This window comes from Aphidius gifuensis, linkage group LG5, assembly GCF_014905175.1.
Source record: "Aphidius gifuensis isolate YNYX2018 linkage group LG5, ASM1490517v1, whole genome shotgun sequence".
In the NCBI taxonomy this organism is placed as follows: Eukaryota; Metazoa; Arthropoda; class Insecta; order Hymenoptera; family Braconidae; genus Aphidius; species Aphidius gifuensis.
The window spans coordinates 185,835-209,774 of record NC_057792.1 but is presented as its reverse complement, the minus strand read 5'-3'; the positions used below and the strand labels follow the sequence as shown (position 1 = coordinate 209,774).

The 23,940-nt window shown below is 24.5% G+C and overlaps 3 protein-coding genes across 4 annotated transcripts; 1 reads left to right on the top strand and 2 right to left on the bottom strand.

The window, feature by feature from the left end:
- Window positions 1–1,313: 1,313 nt before the first annotated feature.
- On the bottom strand, window positions 1,314–3,968 carry LOC122856601 (JNK-interacting protein 1). Of its 2 annotated transcripts, none has more exons than XM_044158307.1 (7): window positions 3,740–3,968; window positions 2,967–3,227; window positions 2,625–2,878; window positions 2,303–2,551; window positions 1,798–2,234; window positions 1,520–1,704; window positions 1,314–1,422 (listed from the first exon to the last, which is right to left on the bottom strand). In XM_044158307.1, exons 1-7 carry the CDS (start codon window positions 3,820–3,822, stop codon window positions 1,350–1,352), a joined length of 1,542 nt encoding a protein of 513 aa, XP_044014242.1. In that variant the 5' UTR covers window positions 3,823–3,968; the 3' UTR covers window positions 1,314–1,349. The 2 variants fall into 2 exon arrangements, with proteins under 2 accessions (XP_044014242.1, XP_044014243.1); XM_044158308.1 differs by having other exon boundaries at window positions 2,625–2,857; window positions 3,740–3,954.
- Window positions 3,969–5,673: 1,705 nt separating this feature from the next.
- LOC122856599 (tryptophan 5-hydroxylase 1) lies at window positions 5,674–8,946 on the top strand. Its single transcript, XM_044158302.1, has 12 exons — window positions 5,674–5,896; window positions 5,983–6,087; window positions 6,388–6,601; window positions 6,668–6,771; window positions 6,853–6,920; window positions 6,998–7,048; window positions 7,373–7,471; window positions 7,542–7,588; window positions 7,675–7,810; window positions 7,890–8,016; window positions 8,101–8,330; window positions 8,402–8,946. The coding sequence occupies exons 1-12, from the start codon at window positions 5,795–5,797 to the stop codon at window positions 8,778–8,780; spliced, it is 1,662 nt and encodes a 553-aa protein (XP_044014237.1). The 5' UTR covers window positions 5,674–5,794; the 3' UTR covers window positions 8,781–8,946.
- A 539-nt stretch (window positions 8,947–9,485) lies between these two features.
- Window positions 9,486–23,879, bottom strand: LOC122856597 (la-related protein Larp4B). Its single transcript, XM_044158301.1, is given in 10 exon segments — window positions 9,486–15,416; window positions 15,492–15,686; window positions 15,689–15,707; window positions 18,175–19,692; window positions 19,873–20,018; window positions 20,095–20,334; window positions 20,409–20,549; window positions 20,627–20,876; window positions 20,965–21,331; window positions 22,767–23,879. Coding segments are annotated over 10 exon segments (3,015 nt in total). The 5' UTR covers window positions 22,810–23,879; the 3' UTR covers window positions 9,486–15,320.
- Between the last annotated feature and the right edge of the window lie 61 nt (window positions 23,880–23,940).

Here is a 23,940-nt window from a genome sequence, read left to right as displayed (position 1 = left end):
TTATGTTTATTATTATTGCTTTGTTATAATTATTATTATTATTTTTCTTTCATGTCACCGAATTGAAATGTGCTTTGCTCAAAAATCCACTAAAAAAACAAGAAGAAGAAAAAATAAATGAAAATTCTATATACATAATATTATTATATTTGTAAATTAATACTCTGGATAATATTATCAAAAATAATTAACCCTTAATTAATAAATTTTGTATATTTAATAACTCAAAAAAATTTGTTCCTTTTTTCTATACAATAAATAAAATAATAATCTCTTTTATTTTATTTCGTAATAATATTATAAGAAAATATTATTATTTTATTTATATTTGTTTCTTTGGAATTTAAAATTATTAAGGCTGAGTTGAAAAAATAAAAATGAAATTGTACATGTGGACACAGACAGTCAACCCATTATATTATTATTATTATTATTAAATAATTAATCCATTTAACATACCTAAGTATATATTGTTTAAAATAGAGTTGAACTTTATATTGTAAATACGTTATTATATTTATACTTTGCCGATTATGAAAATGATAAAAAAAAACAAAAAACAAACAAACAAACAAACACAAGTGGCTTTTATGTTCATTAAAAAGAAAAAAAAAAAAAACAAAAAACAATTTGCATTTATTTATTTAATTTTAATTTAAAGACAACCTATAATAATTTCGTTTTTTATTTTTTTATTTTACAGCATCATCAGAGGACTTCAATAAATTAAATCTAATTAATAATAATATTACTTGCCTTGTTGCAATTTAAATTTTATAAAGAATAAAAAACAAAACAGTAAAAGGCAATCATCAATGAATTTATTTAAAACAATTTCTATATTTAAAATAGTATTCAATTGAATATAGTTTAATAATTGTTATTGTTTATTTCATTTTTAAGTCAACAATTAATTTAAATAAAAAAAAGCATAATTATTTGTTGTTAAATAATAATACAATATTTTTATTTGTAAAATTAAATTATTTATTTGAAAAAAAAAACAAAAAATATTAAATGAAATGTAAATTATAATTATCATCAATAAAAAAAATTAATAATATACATAAGATAGATTATTTATCTTCAAAATAATAATTTATAATTTATTTTCTTGATGCTAAAATAAATTTATGTGTGCATTTTTAATTTATCAACACATTAATGAAAAAAAGGAAATAAACAATGAATGATATTTGGATATTTGGATATTTGATTTGCGTTAATAAGTTTATATATATTTTTTTCATTTAAATATCTACAACTATTAATGTCACCGTCATATATATTTTTATTATTTACAAATGATTTTCAAAATCATAAATCATGGGGTTTTTTTTTTGTTTAATTTACTCAATGTAAATATCCTCAATGGGAAATGCAGTCTCAATATATTGGGTATAGAATCGATGAAAGGCTCTTCTGCAAAAAAAAAAAAAAAAACAAAAACATTAAACATTTAAAGTTCAACTAAATTAATATCTAATATCTAATTTAGCTAATGATTATGTTAAATTACCCAACAGCTTCAGCAACAGGCCTCGTTGATTCTTGACCTATAAATACATGACAGGCAAAACGCTGCAAAGTTGGATGTTTTGTGATGAATCCAAGATAGCGATGATCCCTCGGATGAAATGCACAAAATGACACATTTTTTAGTGAATAAAAATAATCATGACACGGTCCAGAGCTTTTTTGTTGCTAGAAAGACAAAAAAAAAAAAGAATTAGATATAAGATAAAAATAAATAAAAGCTAAACAATAGTTAATAATTTTTGTAAATTGTTGTATTACCCTTGGTTTACTTCTGTCGACCATTCTCAAGCCTTGATCAGAAACTTCAAGAATACAACTTTGTGATTCTGGTAAATCATTTGAGGAATTACCAACAATTCTACGTACTGCTTGACAAACAACACCAGTACCTTTGTGTGCAAGTGTCTCAACTGAACCAAGATAGCCAAGTAAATAACGTTCACGTTTAACTTTTGGTGCTGTTGGATCAAAATCATTGTATTCCATATCAACAGCATAAGCCGATGGAAATATACCTTGTCTGCCAGTACGTAAATTAACACCTTCACACCATAAATCATCAGCTTCTTTTTGTACATATATTGGATCACCAATTTCAAGATCAATTTCATCATGATGACGTGGTACAAATTTATGAAGACTACGATGAGTTGCTTCAAGTAATTCAAGACGTGTAAATGGTGTACCACCACTACCTAATAATGACAATTTATTTATAATTTATTTAAAATAATAATAATAATAATAATAATATTGAATTTACCAGGTGTACTGCTTGATGATACTGAATCTAAATTTTGTAATGTATTACATGTTACTGGTGATACACTTTTTGGTCCATTATCAGGTGAATGTACTGTACTATGACCACTGTCAGTTGTCATTCTTTCACTGTCTGGTGAGCTATCCTCATGACGTAGTCTTGAATGACATTTTCTTAATGACAAATGTGGTCTACCTGAGCCACTTGCACCAGCCAATTCGTCTGCCAATGATGTAGATGAATTAAAAGCTAAATAATAAATAATAAATTAAATTATAAACATAATAATAATAATAATAAGTTAAAGGTAAAATAAACTTGCATTTTTTATTTTTTGGTATTTCAGGAAGACGTCTACGTCGTCTTTCATTGTTACCACCACCACCACTTGTTGATCTATTATTTGATTGATGTTCAGGTGTCATCCATGATCCAAGACTTGAACATGAACCACCAACATCACTGACACCACTGTCTCTTCCATTATTTGATTGTGTACCACCAGTTGTTGTTGTTGTTGTTGATATCAATGATGGATATCTATTAGCCCTATTACTGCTTAGTCCACCGAACAAGCTAATTTATAAACATCCATTCTACTATTTTCAAGTATTCTACCAACTACTTGTCATACATAATAATATTATATATATATTATAAATACCTAAAATCACTGTCAGCAACAATTGATGAATGTTGATCAATATCTTCACTTTCATCACCTGATGTATGACCACTTTGATTATTATTATTATTATTATTATTTTTATTTTGATGATGAATTAAAGCAATATCATCATCATCATCGTCATCTGAATCAGCTTGAAGGCCAGAATATGAACGTATTACAATTTCATCATCATCATCGTCGTCACTTCCTTGTGATGACGTTGGAGAATCATCAACCATAACATCATGAACGAGTCTGTATATAATTTTTAAATATTATTATTTATTTTAGATCATCAGCATCATCATCATCTTGGCTTGGCCGAGTTTTTATTACTACCACCCCAAAAATATAAAAAGAGAACACTAAAAGGTCGCGATCGACACAGTATTTCAAGCCGCATGCATATTATATATTATAAATAAAATTAGGAAAAAAATATAAATTTGTCGAAATACATGGATAATCTTTAATGATTTATTTTATATGGCAATTTTAATATTTTTTTTGCATATATAATGTGCGTGTATATTTTTTTTAGATGCAGTTTATTGATTTTTCCAAGAAGGTTCAATTACCATTGGACCATTATATATATAAAACATACACAAATTTACAGCATCTTTGATAAAAAAGAAATCATTCAACCACCGCACCTTTGAACATTTAATTTTAATTCTATCTAATTGAATTTTTTATTTGTTATTTCAAGGTTTGTTGGAGTTTATTCATGCAAGGATCAATTAAAATAAAAATAATAAACTTACGTATAATTTGAAATTGGTGCCTTGAGATGTTGCGGCAACCTTTCAAAATATTGTCGAAATTCTTCAAACTCAGTATCAGCCATGTCGAGTTTTATATTTAAATATATAATATAAAAAACTTTTGGTGATGGTGGCCAACGTATCGTTGACACCTTGGACAACGATGATGATGATGATGCCGTTGACGATGCTCTACGTTGGCGCTGTTGTATACGTTGTTATTGATTCTTAAGATATTTCTGATATCGCGAATAACGCAAGCGCCAACCCTCTTTCATCCCACCACCACCCACTACCACCCTTCATTACTTTTCACAATAAATTAAATACACTCTATGCAATCAAATATATCTATTATTATTATTTTTATTTTCTTATTATTAATCATTTAAAATTGAATTTTTATTTATTTATTTATTATTTTTGAATGGTTATTTTTTAGATCGTGACAAAGTAACATTGCAAGAGGATTTTCATCAACTTGTTGACGTATCATGTTACCATTTAATTCTAAAAATGAATGCCATTTAGATTAATTAATTGAAAAAAAATTTATTGATGAATATTTTACAAATGAATGATATGTATAATGTATTTTTGAATTGTCTTATAAGACTTTGTTATGTTGTTATTTTTCCATATTAATAAATTTCAAGATCAATTGCTGATTACGTATTAAAGATAAACGTGGAACTTGGTGATACAAATGAGTTACTTACATGTTTGACGATAGGGGTTAATTGAACTTTGAAAAGATTGTATAATTGTCAAAAAACAATGTCTGTACTTGAAGGGTCTCGAGCAGTCATCATTCTGAAAATATTAACAAGGTATTGTTAAATATTTTACGCAATAATAAACAGACTTTCTCGTAACATTGAATATAAATGGGAAAAATAAAATAATATAGCATCACTCACGTGAAGAGGGTGTTGAAGCTATTTGAGATAAATGTATATAAGTGATGAAGGTACAACGTAATGTGCTGCATTTTATTAATAAATTATATATTTGCAATTATATTAAATAATATCATTTGTTAAGTAATCAATTGTTATTTTTTTTTCAATACAATTAACAGCTAAAAATTCCATTTACATTGATTTATATTTATTAAATTAATAAAACAAATGTAAATTTATAAAAAATTAAATGAATAAATGTTGTGTTAAATTTGATTTATCCTTGTTGTATTTATTTTCATTGATAAATGATAATTGAATTTAATATATAGATATATACAATAAAATGATTAATAGCTTTTAAAATTAATCAACTGATAAAGATGATATTCATTTCAGTTATAAATGTAGCATTAAATGTACTGAAAAATAAAAAAAAAAAAAATAGAGCTTTTTCATTAACGACAATCTTTGTTCCGTTAAATCAAAAAGCTTTTACTTGTGAATCTTCATTAAACAATTGTTCTTTGTGGCTTGTCCACTCATCATGACTTAAATTATTCTGCTTAACGACTCGATAAAATATTTTCTTTCAATTCATATACTTATATATATATATAAATATTCCAATTTACGTCATGCTATAATTCATCTATTTAAAAGCTCGTTTTTTTTAATTTTTTATTTTAAAAAATTATTTAATTTTCATTGATAAAATTATTTTTCTAATATTTGTTTGTTATTGTTTCATCTAGCTCTAATGTATATATGTATTTATTTTTATTTAGAAACTCTTACTCGCTATTGTTTTATTCATTAAATTGAATATTTATCACACTTGAAAGAATTATTTTTCAAATGAAAAAAAGGTTATACTGCGACTGCGATATAAAATAAAAATCTCGCCCATAACAAATTTTCTAATCCCACCAATGAGATTGTAGGGGTGAATATTGTAAGCCAATGAAAATTGTGAATCGCGTCTTTGGACAATCAAACGGAGGGGTTGAATGTTTTAAGAGATCGTGATACCAACGACAAGATATCATTCACAAGTTTCTCTTGACTGGTACACTAGTCAACTAAAAATTAACTAAAAATCGACTTGTAATAAAGTCAAGTATTTAAAAAAAAAAAAGAAAAGTTAATAACAATGAGCAGTTCGGGAAAAGGTTTATTGGCAATGTGGCTTTATGGAAGAGGACAAGAATGGGCTATCAAAGAAGGCAGTCCAACACATAATAAACAAAAAGTTGTAAGTTTTTTTTTCAAAAATCAACAATATTTTTATAAATTCAATTTAATTTAATTTATTTAATATATTTTTTTGAAAAAATATAGAATCTTGCAATTGAAAATAATTCCAAAGAAGATAATAAACAATCTGTTGTATTTTCACTGAAAAATCAAATTGGAAGTTTAGCTCGTGCCCTTCAAGTATTTCAAGTACGTAAAAAAAAAAAAAAAAGAAAAAAACTTTTTAAAACAAATAATTATAATTTATTTATTATATATCCTTGCAAAATGAATGTTTATGTATTTATTTGATTGACCATGTAATGTATTACTATATATTGAATCATATATTATTTATTTATTTCTTCTCCCACTTTTATGTAGAGCAACAGGCTTTCATGGTCATCATGATGATGATGATGAATTAAAAAAATACTTTAGTATAGAATTATTATTTCAACGAGTAACATATTTATTTATTTAATTAATTTTTATTTATTATTAATTAAGGATTTAGGAGTTAATGTTGTGCATATTGAATCGAGAAAATCAGTTAGAAGTGAATCGGAATACGAGATACTTGTTGATGTTGAGTGTGAACAAAAAATAATGGAACAACTTATGAAAATGTTGAGTAGAGAAGTTGCTGCTATTAATTTGTCACAGTATGAAGAGTCTAAAAGTTTTCCTCATCCACCTTTGTTATCTGCTGCTCCAAGTTTTGGTAAAAAAAAAAAAAAAAAATTATAAAACAAATTTACTTAAATATATTATTTTATTTTTAAAAAAGATTACAGTGAAGTTGATATGCCTTGGTTTCCGAGAAAAATAGCTGATCTTGATCAAGCTCAAAATGTGTTGATGTATGGTGATGAGCTAGATGCTGATCATCCGGTAATTATATAATTATTATTTAATTTTCATATATATGATTGTTGTTTTAATAAAAATATTATGTATTATTTAAAAATCTAGGGATTCAAAGATCCTGTCTATCGAAAACGTCGACAAGAGTTTACTGATATTGCCAATAATTACAGACAGTAAGAAAAATATAATTTTTTAAAATTTTATACATTTATAATTTACAAAAAAAAAAAAATAATTAATTTCATTTTAGTGGACAATCAATTCCCAAGATACAGTATACTCCACAAGAAACTAAAACTTGGTAAGTAAAAAAAAAATATAAATGATGCAAAATAATAATAATAATAATAAAAAGTTTAGTATGACACTTGATCGTGTTGTTTTATCAATGATGGCAATAAGTGAAAATGTATTTTAGTTGATAAAGTTTATAGATAGAATATATACTCGAAAGATGATGCACCATTCAATCCACCTTAATTGCCTTGATTCAATTTTATCAACGTAAAGTGAGAAGCTCTGTTCAAATATAAACTACATGCTTCTTGAATTGATTCTCGAGTTTAACAAACAATCAACATAATAAACTTGTAAATTAAATAACATTTATTTTATTTTTCAACAGGGCAACTGTCTTTCGTGAGCTTCATCAACTTTATTTGAAACATGCATGCAAAGAATATTTAGAAAATTGGCCAAAACTTGTCAAATATTGTGGCTACAGGTAATATTGTTATTTTTTTATTTTTTCAACATGCAATTGATAATAATAATAATAATAAATTGTTAAATAGGGAGGATAATATTCCACAGCTTCAAGATATATCAGTATTTTTAAAAAGTATAAATTTATTATTGTATTATTTATATTATAATTATTATTATTGATTGAGTTTATTTAAATGTTATTATAATTTTAATCATCAGGAATGACTGGATTTCAATTGCGACCAGTTGCTGGTTATTTATCACCTCGTGATTTTTTATCTGGATTGGCATTTCGTGTATTTCATTGTACTCAATATATACGACATTCTTCTGATCCATTTTACACACCAGAACCGTAATTAATTACATTAAAATTACATTATTTATTATTTAACATACATATGTATTTAATTGTTTTAATTTTTTAATTCAAGTGATTGCTGTCATGAACTTTTGGGTCACATGCCACTTTTGGCAAATCCAAGTTTTGCCCAATTTTCACAAGAACTTGGTTTAGCTTCACTTGGAGCATCTGATGAGGATATTGACAAACTTGCAACTGTAAATAAATTAAATTAAATTAATATATACATATTGAAAATAATATTAATTTATATAAAAACAAAAAATGATTTTTTCTTTTAGCTATATTTTTTTACTGTTGAATTTGGTTTGTGCAAAGAAAATGGTGTAATTCGTGTTTATGGAGCTGGTTTACTTTCATCTGTTGCTGAACTTCGACATGCACTGGAATCACATGATAAAATATATCGTTTTGAGCCAGATGTTACTTGCAAGCAAGAATGCATTATAACTGCATTTCAAAATGCATATTATTATACTGACAGTATTGAAGAAGCTAAAGAAAAAATGAGGTAACTATATTTACTTTTATACAAATAAATAAATAATAATATTTAATTTATTTTTATTAACACACACACAGAGCATTTGCAAATCAAATTCAACGTCCATTTGGTTTACGTTACAATCCATATACTCAATCAGTTGAAGTGCTAACAGATGCCCAGAAAATAACAGCACTTGTCAGTGAACTACGTGGTGACTTTTGTATTGTCTCTAATGCATTGAAAAAAATTCATGAGCAAGATGACACGATTGATGTTGAAAGAATAACAAATTTACTCACTCATGGTATTGATTTGGTTCAAGAATCTTCTTCAGCATCATCCTCATCATCCGAGAGTGATGAGGGTGACAAAAGTCCAAATATTCATGATGTCACAAGAAATATTGAAGAGGCTGCTACAAGTACTCACGATGAATATCATCCCAATACAAGTTCATTTGATCGACAACGTTAAATTAAACTTGATGAAATATAAATTAAAAAATATTACAAAAATGATGATGATGATCCTAGAAATAATTTGATGTATTAAATTATATTTGTTGTTTTAATTTTTCTGTCTTACCTGTATAATCGAGTTTCAAAAAAAAAAAAAAAATATATATATATATATATAAATGTAATAGCAAAGTTATCAATATTTTTTCATGTCTTTTAATTTAAAAATAAAAATTAAATTTCAGAATGAAGAAGGATAAATGAATAAAAAGCTTGGCTTTGAGCTAAATGCATTATATTTACCTATTTATTTGTATTATTTATATTATGTACAAATCATTAATTCTTGTTTTCTTATGCACTAAATATAGGTGCGATGGATAGATCTTTTTATATACATTCATATGATTTATTTATTTTTTTTTTTGTTTCAAGTATATATACTTATTAATGAAATTTTTAAAAACACCACATCACAAGAAAATAACGAAAAAAAAAATCATAATAATTAGAGTATATATATATATATAACATGTGTTGTTTGTTGTTGTTGTTGTTGTTTTAAATTCAATTACTAATTTAATTATTATTATTATCATTGTTTTTGTTAATAATAATAACAATAATAATAATAATATCGCTGTTAATATTTGTATACATATTATTTTCATTATTTTTAGTCATTTAAATTTTTAATTTTTTAATATTTTTTCTCCATTTATTTATCAATTATTAATTTATATATTTTTTTTTTTTATTTTTTTCTTTTGCTATTTATTCACGTTGACATTCGTACAATCGTATCATTTCTTTCTTCTTTGTGTTTCATGTAATACATTCAATTAATTGAAACAAATCTATAAAAATATTTCTACTCTCACGGGCGGTGAAACTTTTTCATTTTTTTAAATTTTAAACTTTACTCAGTGTTGCATTATTATGTTGAATAAAAAAACTTGGTAACTATTACCAAATCTAATTAAAATACATGTACTGTTTTCAAACTATATATTATTTTTTTATTGTTTTATTGTTTTATATTTTTTTTCAGCCATTGATTAGGAAGTCTAATTATTCATTTATTTATTTGTTTATCGTGGACTGTGTGATATGCGGCAATCATTTTGGACCTGATGCTGCCTCTAAATAAATTTACTAAATTATATATTTATTCACCACATATTATTTAACAAAATTAAACAGAGAAAACACTCGTTATCATTATCATTATTATTATTATTTTTAATGTTGTTATTATTATTAATATTATTAATATTATTAGTTTTTTTAATTTATTTTTCATTATCATCATCATTATCGTTATCATCATTTTCTTTTTACTTTTATTTTTTAAATCTTTAATAACATTTTCATTTATTTTTTCTTAATTTTTCTTAGGAGGATTTTTTTTTCAGAAATAGTGTTATAATTCAGCCACATATACACAAAAAGGCACGGAATGATAGTAGACGTACAGACATGCGACATCTGGCCTACAATTTGAGATAAAATTATAACAATAAACATTCATTGCCATGCTATTTGTTTATCATCATTATTATTATTATTTTATTTTTTTTCAATAATTTTTGACACAAATAATTATGCACAGCTAAAAAACCTTTTTAACTTTTTTTTTTTTTTCTTTTTTTTTATACAAAAATTATCACAAATTTGAGGAGCAAAAGAAGCTATATTAATAAGTGTGAAATATTTTATTTTTTTTTAATTTTATTTTTCTATTTGATAATTTTAATAATTGTGATTATTTGTATTGTTATTATTATTTATTTATTATTTATTATTATCCAACGTTTCAATAAACTCATTATCCTCAAATTAATACCTGACATTTTTTTTTTATTTATTTTTTGTTTGTTTTACTTTGTGACATATTATTAAAACTCCTCAAACGTTAAATTGATTTTTTTTTTTTATCATAATATAATTATTATTATGTGAGATGTTTGAATTAAATAATAAACTAATAATTGATTGGTTTTTTGTTTTTTTTTTTTAATTGAATAATATTGTTGTAATTTGTGATGTAATTTTTAAAAAGAAAACAAAATTTATGTCAGTCTCACGTGTATTGAAATTATTTTTTAAACGGCAGTTTTCCTTTTTTTTTTTTTATAATCAATTGCCATGTTATTAATTCTCACTAGGCCGTTTATTTATTTTTTAGTTTTCTTTTTCAATGATAATAATTTAAAATAAAATAGAAAAACAAATTATGAAATAGAAAAAAAAAAATTCTTTTAATATTAAATAACAATAATTAATAATATTATTTTTGAATCGGCATACTTTACATATTGTAATCAAACAAATATTTCTTTTTTTTTTAATTTTTAGATTATATATTTATAATACACATTATCCCTTGTTTATTTTTTTCTTTAAATTTATATTTATTTTTAATTAATTAAAAAATCAGACTTTCTAGACCCGCGGCCCATGAAACCGAGTTTGTGATTTTATTTTTTGTTTAATGTGTTTCTTTTTTTTTTTGTTCAATTTTCAATTTATAAATCACAGTTTATACTGATCCATGATCCACGTGTTACCAGCCACCAGAAATTATTATTTTTAATTAACAATTATTATCATTATTTTGAGTTCTGGATTCTCATAAAATATGATTAATATTTATTATTATCATTTATCAATCAACGGTTAATTCTCTTGTTTTTGTATTATTTTATATTTTTTATTTTAGATATTTCTTTAAGCATTGTGTTACTTTTGTTATTTGTTTTTTTTAATATATAATAATTATTTATGGCTACTTAGATTTAAGATTTTATTTTTGCGCTCAACATTTTATTATTACGCAAAGTGTATATACACTTTTGAAAATTTGTATTTATAAATCATTGATTAACCGTTTATAATTATTATACATTTATAACTTTGATGAGTTATTTATTATTTGGATACAATTATTATTTTAATCATTAGCAGATCCAAGGCGATTATTTTCTTCGTTTCAACCATTTAATCAAGCATTTAAAATTACCAGTTATTATTATTTATCTTTTAACCAAAAATATTTTTTTTTCTAATTTTTAATCGCACACAATTTTTTTTGCTACTAAATTTGCTTGATCATCAATCATCGAGCAAAGTTCAGGCATATTAATATATTTACCTTTATTTAAATTTTTTTTAAATTTTCTCTTTTCAAAAAACAAGAAGAATTTTAATAAATAAATTGATATTAGATATAGAGTTTACACATATAATACATATATATCTGAACTTTACACCACTGAGAAGAAACAATCAGGCATTTATTTAGTTGAAAATGCCATTGGATACTTTTTTTAAATTATTACACAATTTTCTCCATTAATAATAAATTTTCATTTGCTACATATTGATATTAATGTTTGTTTTATAATTCGGTAACTTTTTTTCTTTATTGATAAACCCAAGAAATGCGCATTGCTTCTTTTAATGGCTCATTTGTTTTAGACATCATGATGATAATAATAATTAGTTACCAATTTTAAAAAATCGGTTAAATCAACGATAAAATTTACAAATTGACAAAAGCAGACAAATAATAAAAAAAAAAGAATTAATTAATAATATAAATATAATCAATAATATCGCACACTTAAAAAATTTGTCCAGCTCAGGTTTGTTATTTTTTAAATTTTCATTTCTTTTTTTTACCAATAAAAAAAAGTGTTATAAATTTGTATTTTACATTTTTCACAACAATGTTTTTATGATTTTATTATTTTTCTTTATCGTTAATATTATTTATCTATTTATTTACTTTTTCTTAATTTTAATATATACATGAGTGATGTTAGCATGTACAAATGAATTCAGCTTTTTTTTTTTTATTTATTATTTTTGTATATATATAAAAAGCTAGAAGACAAAGATGACGAATAATAAATTATCAACTTTTTTTTTTCTCTCTCTCAATTTGATAAACGAAATTGATAAAAAGTATAAGATTTACAGATTTTTGAGCTGAGCATCAGTGCACATAGCACCAACGAGATTAAACAAAATTACAATGAAAAAAAAAATTAAAAAAAACAAGATTAACTAGCAAAATATTATAAATAATTACATGTAAATTTTTTTGTAATAAAAATCGCAAATTCTCGCACAAAAAATAAAACAAAACAACCAAAAAAAAAAAAAATGAAAAATTAATAGCAAGCATGTTAAACTTAATTAAAAATTTTCTATACAATTATATTTTGTGTTTGTGTTTCGAGAAAAATTTAATGTTTTTAAATAATATTTTTCTCCATCATTTATTTATAGTTAGCTATTTTTTGTTAATGGTTGTTTAGGGCATTCAATTCTGTACGCATATCAGTAACAAATATATCATATGCGTGCTATATTTATATTATTTTAATTAATATTATCATTTTACTTTTTTTTTCGTTAACTATTTTTTTTTTTTAATAATTAGTTTTACATTTAATCGTATAACATCTAAAGCCAAGCTCCTGTAATATACATAAACACTTGAGGCACTTAACTCTGCCCTCAAATACCATCAATTTTTTTTTTTTTTCATTTTTTATTCTTTTTATTATAATCTTAATGATTTTTTTTTATAAATTTTAATATTTTATTGTTTTTTTTTTCCATTTTTTACTTTTTGCATTAATTTTTTTTAAATTATTATTATTATTTACTTAGAGTTACGTCGCCAAAGCATAATTCTAAATTTTTATCGTTACTTCATCATTAGACAACAATTTTATCAGCTAAATTAAAAAAAAAAACAAAAAAAACAAAAACAATGTGAGAAATTGAAAAAAAAAAAAAAAAAAAAAAGCAGACCAGTGCCATTTAAAGTTATAATTATGGAAGCCATTTTTCTTAGAAATTTTGATGCTACTGTTCTTTCAATTTTCCTCCAACACACGAAATAGCCATTAAATTAAATTTTAACTAATTTTGAATTTTTTTTTTTTATAAAAGATAAAATTAAGTTTAAACTTTGTCTGGATTTTGATTGATTGGTCTTGGATTTGAATTTTTCAACTTATTAATTAATTAATAGCACACATAAAAAATAATAATAATAATAATAATTAATATAAAGAAAAAATAAAAAAAAAATATTAAAACAACACACAATTTTTTAATTTACAAGTTCGTTGCATTTGTTACATTTAACTCGTGTTGTATGTAGTCTATTAAGGATTTTGGCACAAGCTAAAAACAATTTTCATCATCTTTAATAATTATTGTATCAATCTATGATCATTTTTTTTGTATTTTTGTTTCTTTGTGTATTGTTTAATTTTCTAAAAATTCAAACAAACAGCTTGGGGCTTAATATTTTCATGAAATTATTTTAAATATTAAAAAGAAAAAGCTGTTAAAGTATTGTTGCCAAAAAAAAAAAATTACTCCATGATCAGCTTTATAATATTTTGACTTCAAACATACGTAAAAGCACTTTGTAAGATATTTTTTCTTTAAATTGGTTCGTCGTTTGAATTATTTTTTTGACATTAATCAATCAGCAATTTTTACATACAATATTTGTCTTTTTTTTTTATTTTAAAAATATATGATTAAACAATTTGCTTATTATTTTTCAATTTTAAATTCACTGTTACGGCCCTGCGCAATGCAATTATCGGCTACAAGATATAAGAAAAATTATATTTAGAAAAAAAAAAAAAAAAAAAACTAACACTATCGTTGAACATATTTTTTTTTTCTTTCTTTTCATCACAAACTAACAAATGTGTGTACCTTTCAAAAATCACAGAACCAAAGCAACAACAAATATTCTTTTCTTTTCAACTTAATTATTACTATTTTTTTGTCAACTTAATTTAATTCTTTTTTTTAATTTTTTTTTCATATATATATATATATACGCAATACTTATATTAAATTTATTATTATTATTATTATTATTTATTTATTTAATTTTCATTGTCACTAGTGCGTCCTGCAATTATTACAATTATTATATTTATATTTTGAAAAGAATAATCGTGTCACTCATTTATTATGTATCATTTGTCATTATTATTATTATTATTATTATTATTTTGTTTTTTCACTTTTTAAACATAACATATTTATTCTTTGTTTAGAATCCGTTGTTTAATAATTGGTACCACATCCCGTGTAGGCAAAATCACTGTACATTGTAGAAATTATTATTTTTTTTTAAATTAAAACTTTTCATTTCCACTGCGCACCATTATACTTAATTTATTTCAATAATAATAATATTTTTTTTTGTTTTTTATTTGTTTAGGACACTGAAATTAATTTGCAGTCGAAAGTTGAGGAACAGTTGTCTAATAATAAACTGTCTTATAATTATTCGATGCAGTATATATGTTTTTTTGTGACTGCAATAGAATAATTAAATTTAAAAAAAAAAATAATAATAATATAATCATTTGAAGCACAAATGTATCAATGATTATTAATAATATATAAAACCGACAGCTTTGACAAAGCAAACTTTTTTGAATTAACAAAAAAATAAAAGTTGCTTCACTTTGAAATTATAATTACTTACATATAACTTGTCATATTATTCATTAGCATCCTTATCAAGTGTTTTGTGTTTTGTACAATTTGATTCACGACAATGTTGAGCTACTTGGGCATAGCTTGGTCGATTGAGGTCCTGTTAAATAAATTAATCATAAATAAAAGATAAAGCAAATATTTATTTAATTTAATTGTCATATGAATTTATTACCGAAGGGAAGGTTGAGGCTGCTCCACCACCATGTGATTGTGGGTTTTGAACTGTTGAATTTTTATCACAATCACATCTGGCTATCGTTGGGTTGTCATCAAGTCCATCATTTGTACTTGTTGCCTCATCGACTCCGTTGACCATGCTGCTGCTGCTCGTGTCATCAGTCTTTATAGATCTGTCATCGTTGGATTTTTCAATAAAATAGGACTAAACCTGATCGGTTCAATAAATTTAAAAGTAACAACTATTGTACAAATTACTTTGAAAAAAAAAACAAAAAAAAAATGCAATGAAATGAAAAAGTACCACTTGCTCTCTACGTCCATGCACCAAAAAAGAAATTAATAATAAAATAGTTTTTATATTAAGTTTTTATATATATTTTTTTTTCTTTTTTTTTTTTTTTTTTTTTGTAATAGTAGTAGTGAAAGGAGGAATTTTTGCAAGGTTGCAAACACACGGTTAACCAACCTGTATACACATTATTTACATTAACTGACAATTTATTTATTCATTTATTTTCTTCTAAAATTTAATACCAAGTATTTTTTTTTTTTTTTTTAATCATCACTTTTTTAAAAGTATTGAAAATATTTATTACATGTTATTTTGTGTAAATGATAATTAAAAACTAGCAACTTTTTTTATTTTTTAATTTTTATATTTTCAAATGATTGTATAGCTGTCGATATAATTTTTTTTTTCATTATAATGATAATTAATTTATAAATCAATGATAATAGTAATAAAAACCCTGAATAATTATTTGTTTTTTCAATTTTAATTTGTGACATTGTATCTATTGCTTTCTATATTAAACTGACAATTTATTTATATTTTTAGATTTAAATTTCTGACATTTCGATACTCTATGAGTTGGGACATTTTATATTACTAGCTACTAGAAAAAAAAATACATTTTTAAATTAAAAAAGAGGAACAAATAGATAACTTGCTGGTTGATTGAATTATTTTTTTAAAAACCGAGATTAATTATTGAATTACCCGGGTAAAATTAAAATTTAATATTCAATATTTCAGTTTTATTTTTTTTTCTACCGATTTTTCATGTTATTACTTGAGACGGAAGCACTGATTTTTTTTTTTTTTTCTTCTACGAGATATTAAATTTAAAGTTTAAATATTAATTCTTGTCAAATAATTATAAAATGAAATGTCAAATAACAACAATTAAAACTAAATGGCAAAACTTAGTAACAACAAAAAAATTTGTAGACTAAAGAAATTTTTATTAATATATAATTTTTATAACTAAAAAGAAACCACGTGTCTATTTCTAGATCAAATTATTATTTATTATTTAATTATCAATAATTCAATCGTGGATGTGTTAATAATAATATGTGCGTATTATGGTTGTGATTATTATTTCTTCATTCAGTTTTGGGAAGAACGAGGTGTCAAATTATTTACTAACAATATCAATAATAATAATTAACAATAATAATAATAATAATAATAATAATAAAATAATCATAATTAATAATGATGATGATGCAGAAACTTATTAAGAAAATAAATCAACTCATAAAAACGTCATTTAAAAAAAAAAAAAAATTAACAGAAATTGTTGCGGAACATTTTCAGACAAGTTTATAATAATAAAAAAAAATAAAATAATAATATTAAAAGTGTTAAATTTAACCCTTTTTTTTGTTTGTTTTTTTTTTTTTTAATTAATATAATTAAGTAACTATACTATGTCATTTATTTTTTGTGAAAATTTTTGTATCATTACGAGTACCCCAAATGGCCTCAATTCTTTTTTTGTATTTTTTTTTATATTTTTTTTTTTTTTTGTTATTTAATTATTATTTAATAATAATAAATCTAAATTTTCAATTTTTAATTGTTTTTTTTTTAAACTTATAAACTACCCCTTTTTCTTTTAATTTAATTTATTTTTGAATTAAATATTTCAAACGACTATTGTGGTGGATAACATACTAACTGTTTACAAGCAAAAAAATAATAAAAATTCAGCACATCCACCAAATTACAGAGAGAAAAACAAGAAAAAAAAATAATAATTCCATAATAATACTAATAATAACAATGATAATAATAGTGATAATAATTATAGAAAATAGCAAGTAATGCAGCCATAACAAGGAAAAGACAATTCAGCATTCCCCATAATTGGTAACGTGCGCACGTGTACATAAATTTTTTTCCTCATTATTTAAATATATATATAATAATAATAATAATAATATATTTTTATCGCAAGTTTTTTTTTTATTTTTTATTTTATTATTATTATTAACTTTAGTATCAAGTAAAATTTTCATGTTAATTTTCACAAATGAAAATAAAGGCACCAATTTTATTATTTATCATAAGAAAAAAAAAAAAAAAAAAAAAAAAAATCAACAAAAATGTGCCTATCAAAAGACGAAAAATCAATATATATATCAACAGAAAAATTACTTGAACAAAGAATTGAAAAAAAAAAAAATAAAAAAAAAATAATTCAAACACATTCAACAAATTATGTTAATGCTTCTTAACGAGAAAAAAAATATATATAATATATATTTATTACACCATAATATAATGATGGTAAAAATATATGTATACGTATTTTATATAAAATAATAATATTCAAATATATTATTTTATACAGGCATAATATTTAAAAGTAAGAAAGCACACTCACTTATTAGGAGATGACGGGGGAGTGAGGGTGCCAAGAGCATGATCTGTTGTATCATTTGATTTTGTGCTCAATATTGCACCACCAGTTGAAACAACACTCGTATTTCCAATTGTATTATGTTCACTTAATATAGTTGTTGATGATGATGATGATGATGATGAAGAAACACCACCACCACCAACAGCAGCAACAAAAGAAATAGCACCACCACTAACAATACTAGCAGCAGTAGCAGTAGCAGTAGCAGTAGCAGCAGTAGTAGTGGTAGTTGTACTAACAGCAGCAGCAGCAGGAGCAACAGTCGAAGCGGCAACAACAATATTACCAGGACTTGTTGATCTACTTGTTACTTGTTGTTGTCCAATACAAGTTGTTGAAGATGACGAGGAAGAAGATGATGATGATGTATCTTTATTATCCTTTGTTCCTTTAAGCTTAGCTGTGCCTTTAACAACATCAGATAATCTATTTGTTGATGATTGTAATACTTGACAATCTACACTTGTTGGTTGTTCAATAATACTTGGTGTATTATGAACTTTATCACCAGGTAATGGTGGAAATGCTGATGCAGCCAAATCAAATTGTACAGCACTACGACTACTATATTGTTGAGCAGTTATATTTGATACTGTATTAACTGTTGATGCTGCTGTCGTTGTCGTTGTTGTTGTTGTTATTGTTGTTGTTGGTATTGTTGTTGATGATGTTATTACACTACCAGGTGATGAATTTGATGATAATAATGATGATGATGATGATGATGTTGTTGTTGCTGTTGTATTTTGACTGTTGTTGTTATTATTATTATTGTTGTTGTTGTTATTATTATTACTATTATTATTATGATTGTTATTATTTGATGACTTAATTTGTCCAATAGTATCATGTTCTTTGGTCCTGCGATTAATACGATGACGTGAATATTGTTGTATTGGATTATTATCAATTAAATTTGTATTATTATCATTATCATGTGACATTAATGACGTTTGTAAATTTTTTTTTGTTGTATCATGTACAATTGTATTATATGATGTTGTCTCACTAATTGGTGCTTGTTGTTGTGATTGTTGTTGGTGATGATGATGATGATGTGGTTGTTGATGTTGATGCTGTGATTGTTGTTGTAATGTTGTTATTGATGTTGATGTACCAACATTGTGTGAGGAATGATATTTTGTGCCTGTTTGATAATTTGTTGAGGCTTGTTTGGTTGTTGTTGTTGTTGTTGATGATGCTGTTGATGTTGATGATGATGATGATGATGATAGTGTTGAGTTTGTCATTTGTTGTACTGGTAATATAGTATTACTAGTTGTATTATTTATATTAATATTTGTATTATTTATAGCTCCACTTGGTCCACCAGAATTATTATTGTTATTTTTAGATTGATGATTTGTGCGACCACTACCACTACCACTACTTCCTCCCATTTGTAGTACCAATGTATTTGAATTTGCATCTATTACAAATCTATCATTACGATCAGAACTACTCCTATGTTGTTTACGACTGAAAAATAATATTAATTCAAATAATTAATAAATCTGTATTACATATACATACAGTTAAATATATTTAAATATATCTTATTGATTATTAACTGACAATGGGCTTTATCAATTTTTAATCCATTTTTCATAATATAATAAACATTAATTAAATTATTTATTTATTTATTTATTTATTTACCTTTGTCGTTGATTAAAACTTCTTGGATGTGGTTTAAATGAGTTGTGTGGCGTCAATCCATTCATCGTAAAGACACCTGTTGACATATCAAAATAAGCTGGACTTGCTGGACCCCAATGCATCATTGATGGATAAAACGGTTGATGCTAAATTAAATAATTAATAAGAATTATTTTTCTTCAAATAACAAATTATTGATAATGATGATGATGATGAACTTACATATACATGAACTTGATTTGTAAATGGTTGCATTGTTGTTTGTGGCATTGTGGTGCCATTTGTATATAGAAAACGTTGTTGACCAGGTTGATAACTGCTTGGATCATAAACAGTTGGTGGAGGTGGTGGTGGTGGTGTACGATAACCATTTTTCATAACACCTGGTACTGCTGGAACTGCTGGTATTGGTAACCTGCTGTTCATTGGTTTTGCTTTTATTCTAGCCATTATTGGGTTGCCCTTAAGAAAAAATAAAACAATGAATTAAATAAATTATATAAATTAAATAAATTAAAAATATTATTTATATATACCTGAAATTCTTTAACTTCTTCACGTAAAAATCTGTAGGCTTTTTGGGCATCTTCATCAGATTCAAATGTCACGTACCACGAGCTATTGTGAGCAAACTCACATGAAATTAGTCTAGGGCAACCTTCACCTGAGAATAAATTCTAAAGAAAAAATATTTACAAATTAATATAAATATTATTAAATTTAACAATAATAAAAATTTAACAATATTATTTACTTTGACTTCTTCCAGTGGTGTATTATCTGGAATTTCTCGTAATATAACTATACAACGTTTGTGATTTGGTCTGACTTTTTGTCCTTCTTCATCAACTTGTACATTTGGTGATTCACGAAGCACCTCTGTTATCAATTTAATATCTTTTGTTAATTTTTTAACTTGATTAAAATTTGCTACTGTCCATATTGGAACATATTGATCATTATCCATTTGTGATAATAAATATGTATCATTAGCTAAATTCTCTCTGTAAATAAACAAAATAAAATGAAATAAAATAAATAAAAGCTAGAGATACATGAAGAGCTTTATATTAAATAAATGCAAATAATTACCTTGAGAAATAATATTCAAGTTGTGAAGAGAGCATTGATTTAAGTTGATCAAGTGGCATATTAGCTAATGGTGTATCACTATTCATTGAATTACCATCAGCACCATCAACTGGTGCATATGTTACACCAACAGCACCACCCAAGCCAATATTATGCTGAGCTGTAGGCTCAATACCACCCATATTTGGATCAAGCATTAGTTCATGTGTTGTTGAATTACCGTTCATGACACTGTAATCTACTGTTGTTGATCCACTTGATGATACAACTGTACCACCAACAACTGAACTCCCCAATGATTCAGGGGTGGCTGGGTAAACCGCCCCTGTTTGGAGCTTTCCAATGTCTCCATTCATGTACACGTACCCTTTTATTAACAATAAACAATTTCAAAAATTAATAAATAATTTTCTATTAGCCCCACACATATAGGTATACACACGCACACTATGAATAAGTAATTCAACACATTTATTCTGCTTATTATAATAATAATCCTAATAATGTATATGTTTTTAAAAACATTTTTTTAAATAATTTTATTTGATTATTATTATGTTTCAAGTCTTGTTGCATCACTCAATAAAAACCAGACATTGCTGATCGGCCTATCTCGGCCATGTTTAACCAACAAAACTCTCGTTACTCTCGTCCTCTCTCTCTCTCTCTTTTGCTCTCTCGAGCTCTCTATATCTTTCCCCGTTTTTTTTATTTAAAGCAACATTTTTTCCTCAATCACCAACACCATTACACACACACACACACGTACACCTATTACATCAAATATATATTATTTCATTAATAATTCGGTAACAATATTTCCTAGATGATAAAACACATTATTATCTTATGAAAAATACCAAGATGACGACGACTTGTACAGAGAACAAGAAGAAGCAAAAGAGGAAAAAATAAAAAAAAAAAAAAAAAAGGTCGCTTAGATATGCCCTGATTACAACATCACACACCACCAACCAAACCAAGATTCTTCATATACTCATGAAGCATGACTCAAATGTAATGAATAATTAACAAAATAAATGTAAATTACTTTACCAAATCAAGTAGATCCAAAAAAACTATATTATATTATATTATATGATATATTTTGCTATTTAATTATTTTTTTTTAGCAATGAAAAAATAAAATGCGTAACGCTAAAATGATGATGGAACGTTGCCACATGCCATAAAATAACTTGAGCTCAAACTAAACCAAGTGGTGGCCAACACGAATTGTAATTGTACATATCTCTCACTTGAGTCTTTCCTTTCCCATTCACGCATGGCTTAATTCTATTATATGCTTAAATCAACATTTTAATATTTAAAAATAAAATTAAATTAATCAAAAGTAATTATTTAACTATTTTTTCATATTTTATATAACATCAAGCAGTACCTATACTAGTTGATGGATAATTAAAAAAAAAAGAAAAGTGATGCCGAGAAATGGGAAGGGAAATTCCCAGTCAATTGACAATATTATTATTATTGTTTAAATTTTTTTATTAAAAAATATAATTTTTTTTGCAAGAAATACGATAATTGTGTGTTGGGGTCAAAGATATGCAATATGTTGGTGACTTGGTGTGTATGAGTTACTGGCCAAATATAGAGTGGAGGAGATGAGAGACAGACTCATTTTGGCCGGGTTATATTATTTATTTATTTATTTTTCTAAATAATAATAATAAAAATAATAAACAATAATGACAATAATAATTATTATTATTATCCGGATGTTAATACTTAAATAATAATAATAATAATGATAAAAAAAAATATAGTTTGTCAGTTACCAATATCGCCATTCATATTATCCAAAAAATTAGATATTGTCATCCGCAATAATTTATATCTTCTTTGTTAATTTAATATAAACTAACAATCAATTTAATTTATGATCAAATCACTTGGTGTTCCAGTTGTTGTAATACTTGGTCAGTTTCCATTAAAACATTATATATACATAACACATTCACACACACTAAATTTTTCTTTTTTTTTTTTTTTTTTATTTTTTCAATAAATGTGTTGAGTTACACATACACGCGCACTTAAAAAATTCTTACTTGTGTATGTGTATGTGTGTGTATATGTTGAAGAGAGAAGAAAACGAAAAAAAGAAAAAAAATGATAAAAATCAACAATAATTATTTATTTAACAATATATGTATCTATATAATAATAATAACAATAATAATAATATGATATTAATCACGACACATTGATACAAATATTAAGCACTGATTTGATGACAATCATTGTTTATTAATAATAATTTATATTATTTTTCTTTTTTTTTTTTTGTAATGAAAATTAACGATGCGGGAATATTAGCTACCGTGTGGCCTGGGCCCTGTAGCCCGTAGCACTTTTTTTTTTTTTCAACTTTTTCACGTTAAATATCAATTATTTAACGACATATATACACTTTTCACGTTTATTATTATTATCACATTAATAAACAACCTCAAATTATTAATAACAATTGTCAGTTATTTATTTATTCAAGTTTTTTTTATATTTTTATGAAAAAAAAATCTCTCCGTGTCTTTTTCCCGTCTTACTATCGCTGATGTACCTTCTCCCTCTCCCTTTTTTCCTCTCTCTCTCTCGCTCTCTACCCTCTCTCTGCTATTTTATATCAATTCTCAATTTCTCTCTCTCTCTCTCTCTTTCGTTCTCATGTATTTGTGTGTGTGTATTTGCTGCGAATATATTTGACTCTTAATAAATATAAAACTGAATAAAACTCTTTTGCCCTCTCACTGTTATCTATCTATCTCTCTTTCTCTATCTCGATATTTCTACCAACATTTACAATACTTAAATCATTTTATCACGTAACATACGTTTATCTACGTCATTATTAACTATTTATCATCGTATTAGTTGATATTGTTCAAACATAATTTATGCATAAACTTACGTATTTTTATTTCGTTGAATTATTATTTATTTATTGGGTTG

What these genes read in the sequence shown, in the direction of transcription:
- LOC122856601 (XM_044158307.1), bottom strand. Translation starts at nt 3,822, where the DNA reads ATGGCTGATACTGAGTTTGAAGAATTTCGACAATATTTTGAAAGGTTG. An exon ending in AATACCAAAAAATAAAAAAT is followed by an intron (nt 2,552 to 2,624) that starts GCAAGTTTATTT and finishes TTTATTATTTAG; the next exon opens with CTTTTAATTCATCTACATCA. An exon ending in ATCATCAAGCAGTACACCTG is followed by an intron (nt 2,235 to 2,302) that starts GTAAATTCAATA and finishes TGTCATTATTAG; the next exon opens with GTAGTGGTGGTACACCATTT.
- LOC122856599 (XM_044158302.1), top strand. Translation starts at nt 5,795, where the DNA reads ATGAGCAGTTCGGGAAAAGGTTTATTGGCAATGTGGCTTTATGGAAGA. An exon ending in GTGCCCTTCAAGTATTTCAA is followed by an intron (nt 6,088 to 6,387) that starts GTACGTAAAAAA and finishes TTATTAATTAAG; the next exon opens with GATTTAGGAGTTAATGTTGT. An exon ending in ATCTGCTGCTCCAAGTTTTG is followed by an intron (nt 6,602 to 6,667) that starts GTAAAAAAAAAA and finishes TTTTTAAAAAAG; the next exon opens with ATTACAGTGAAGTTGATATG.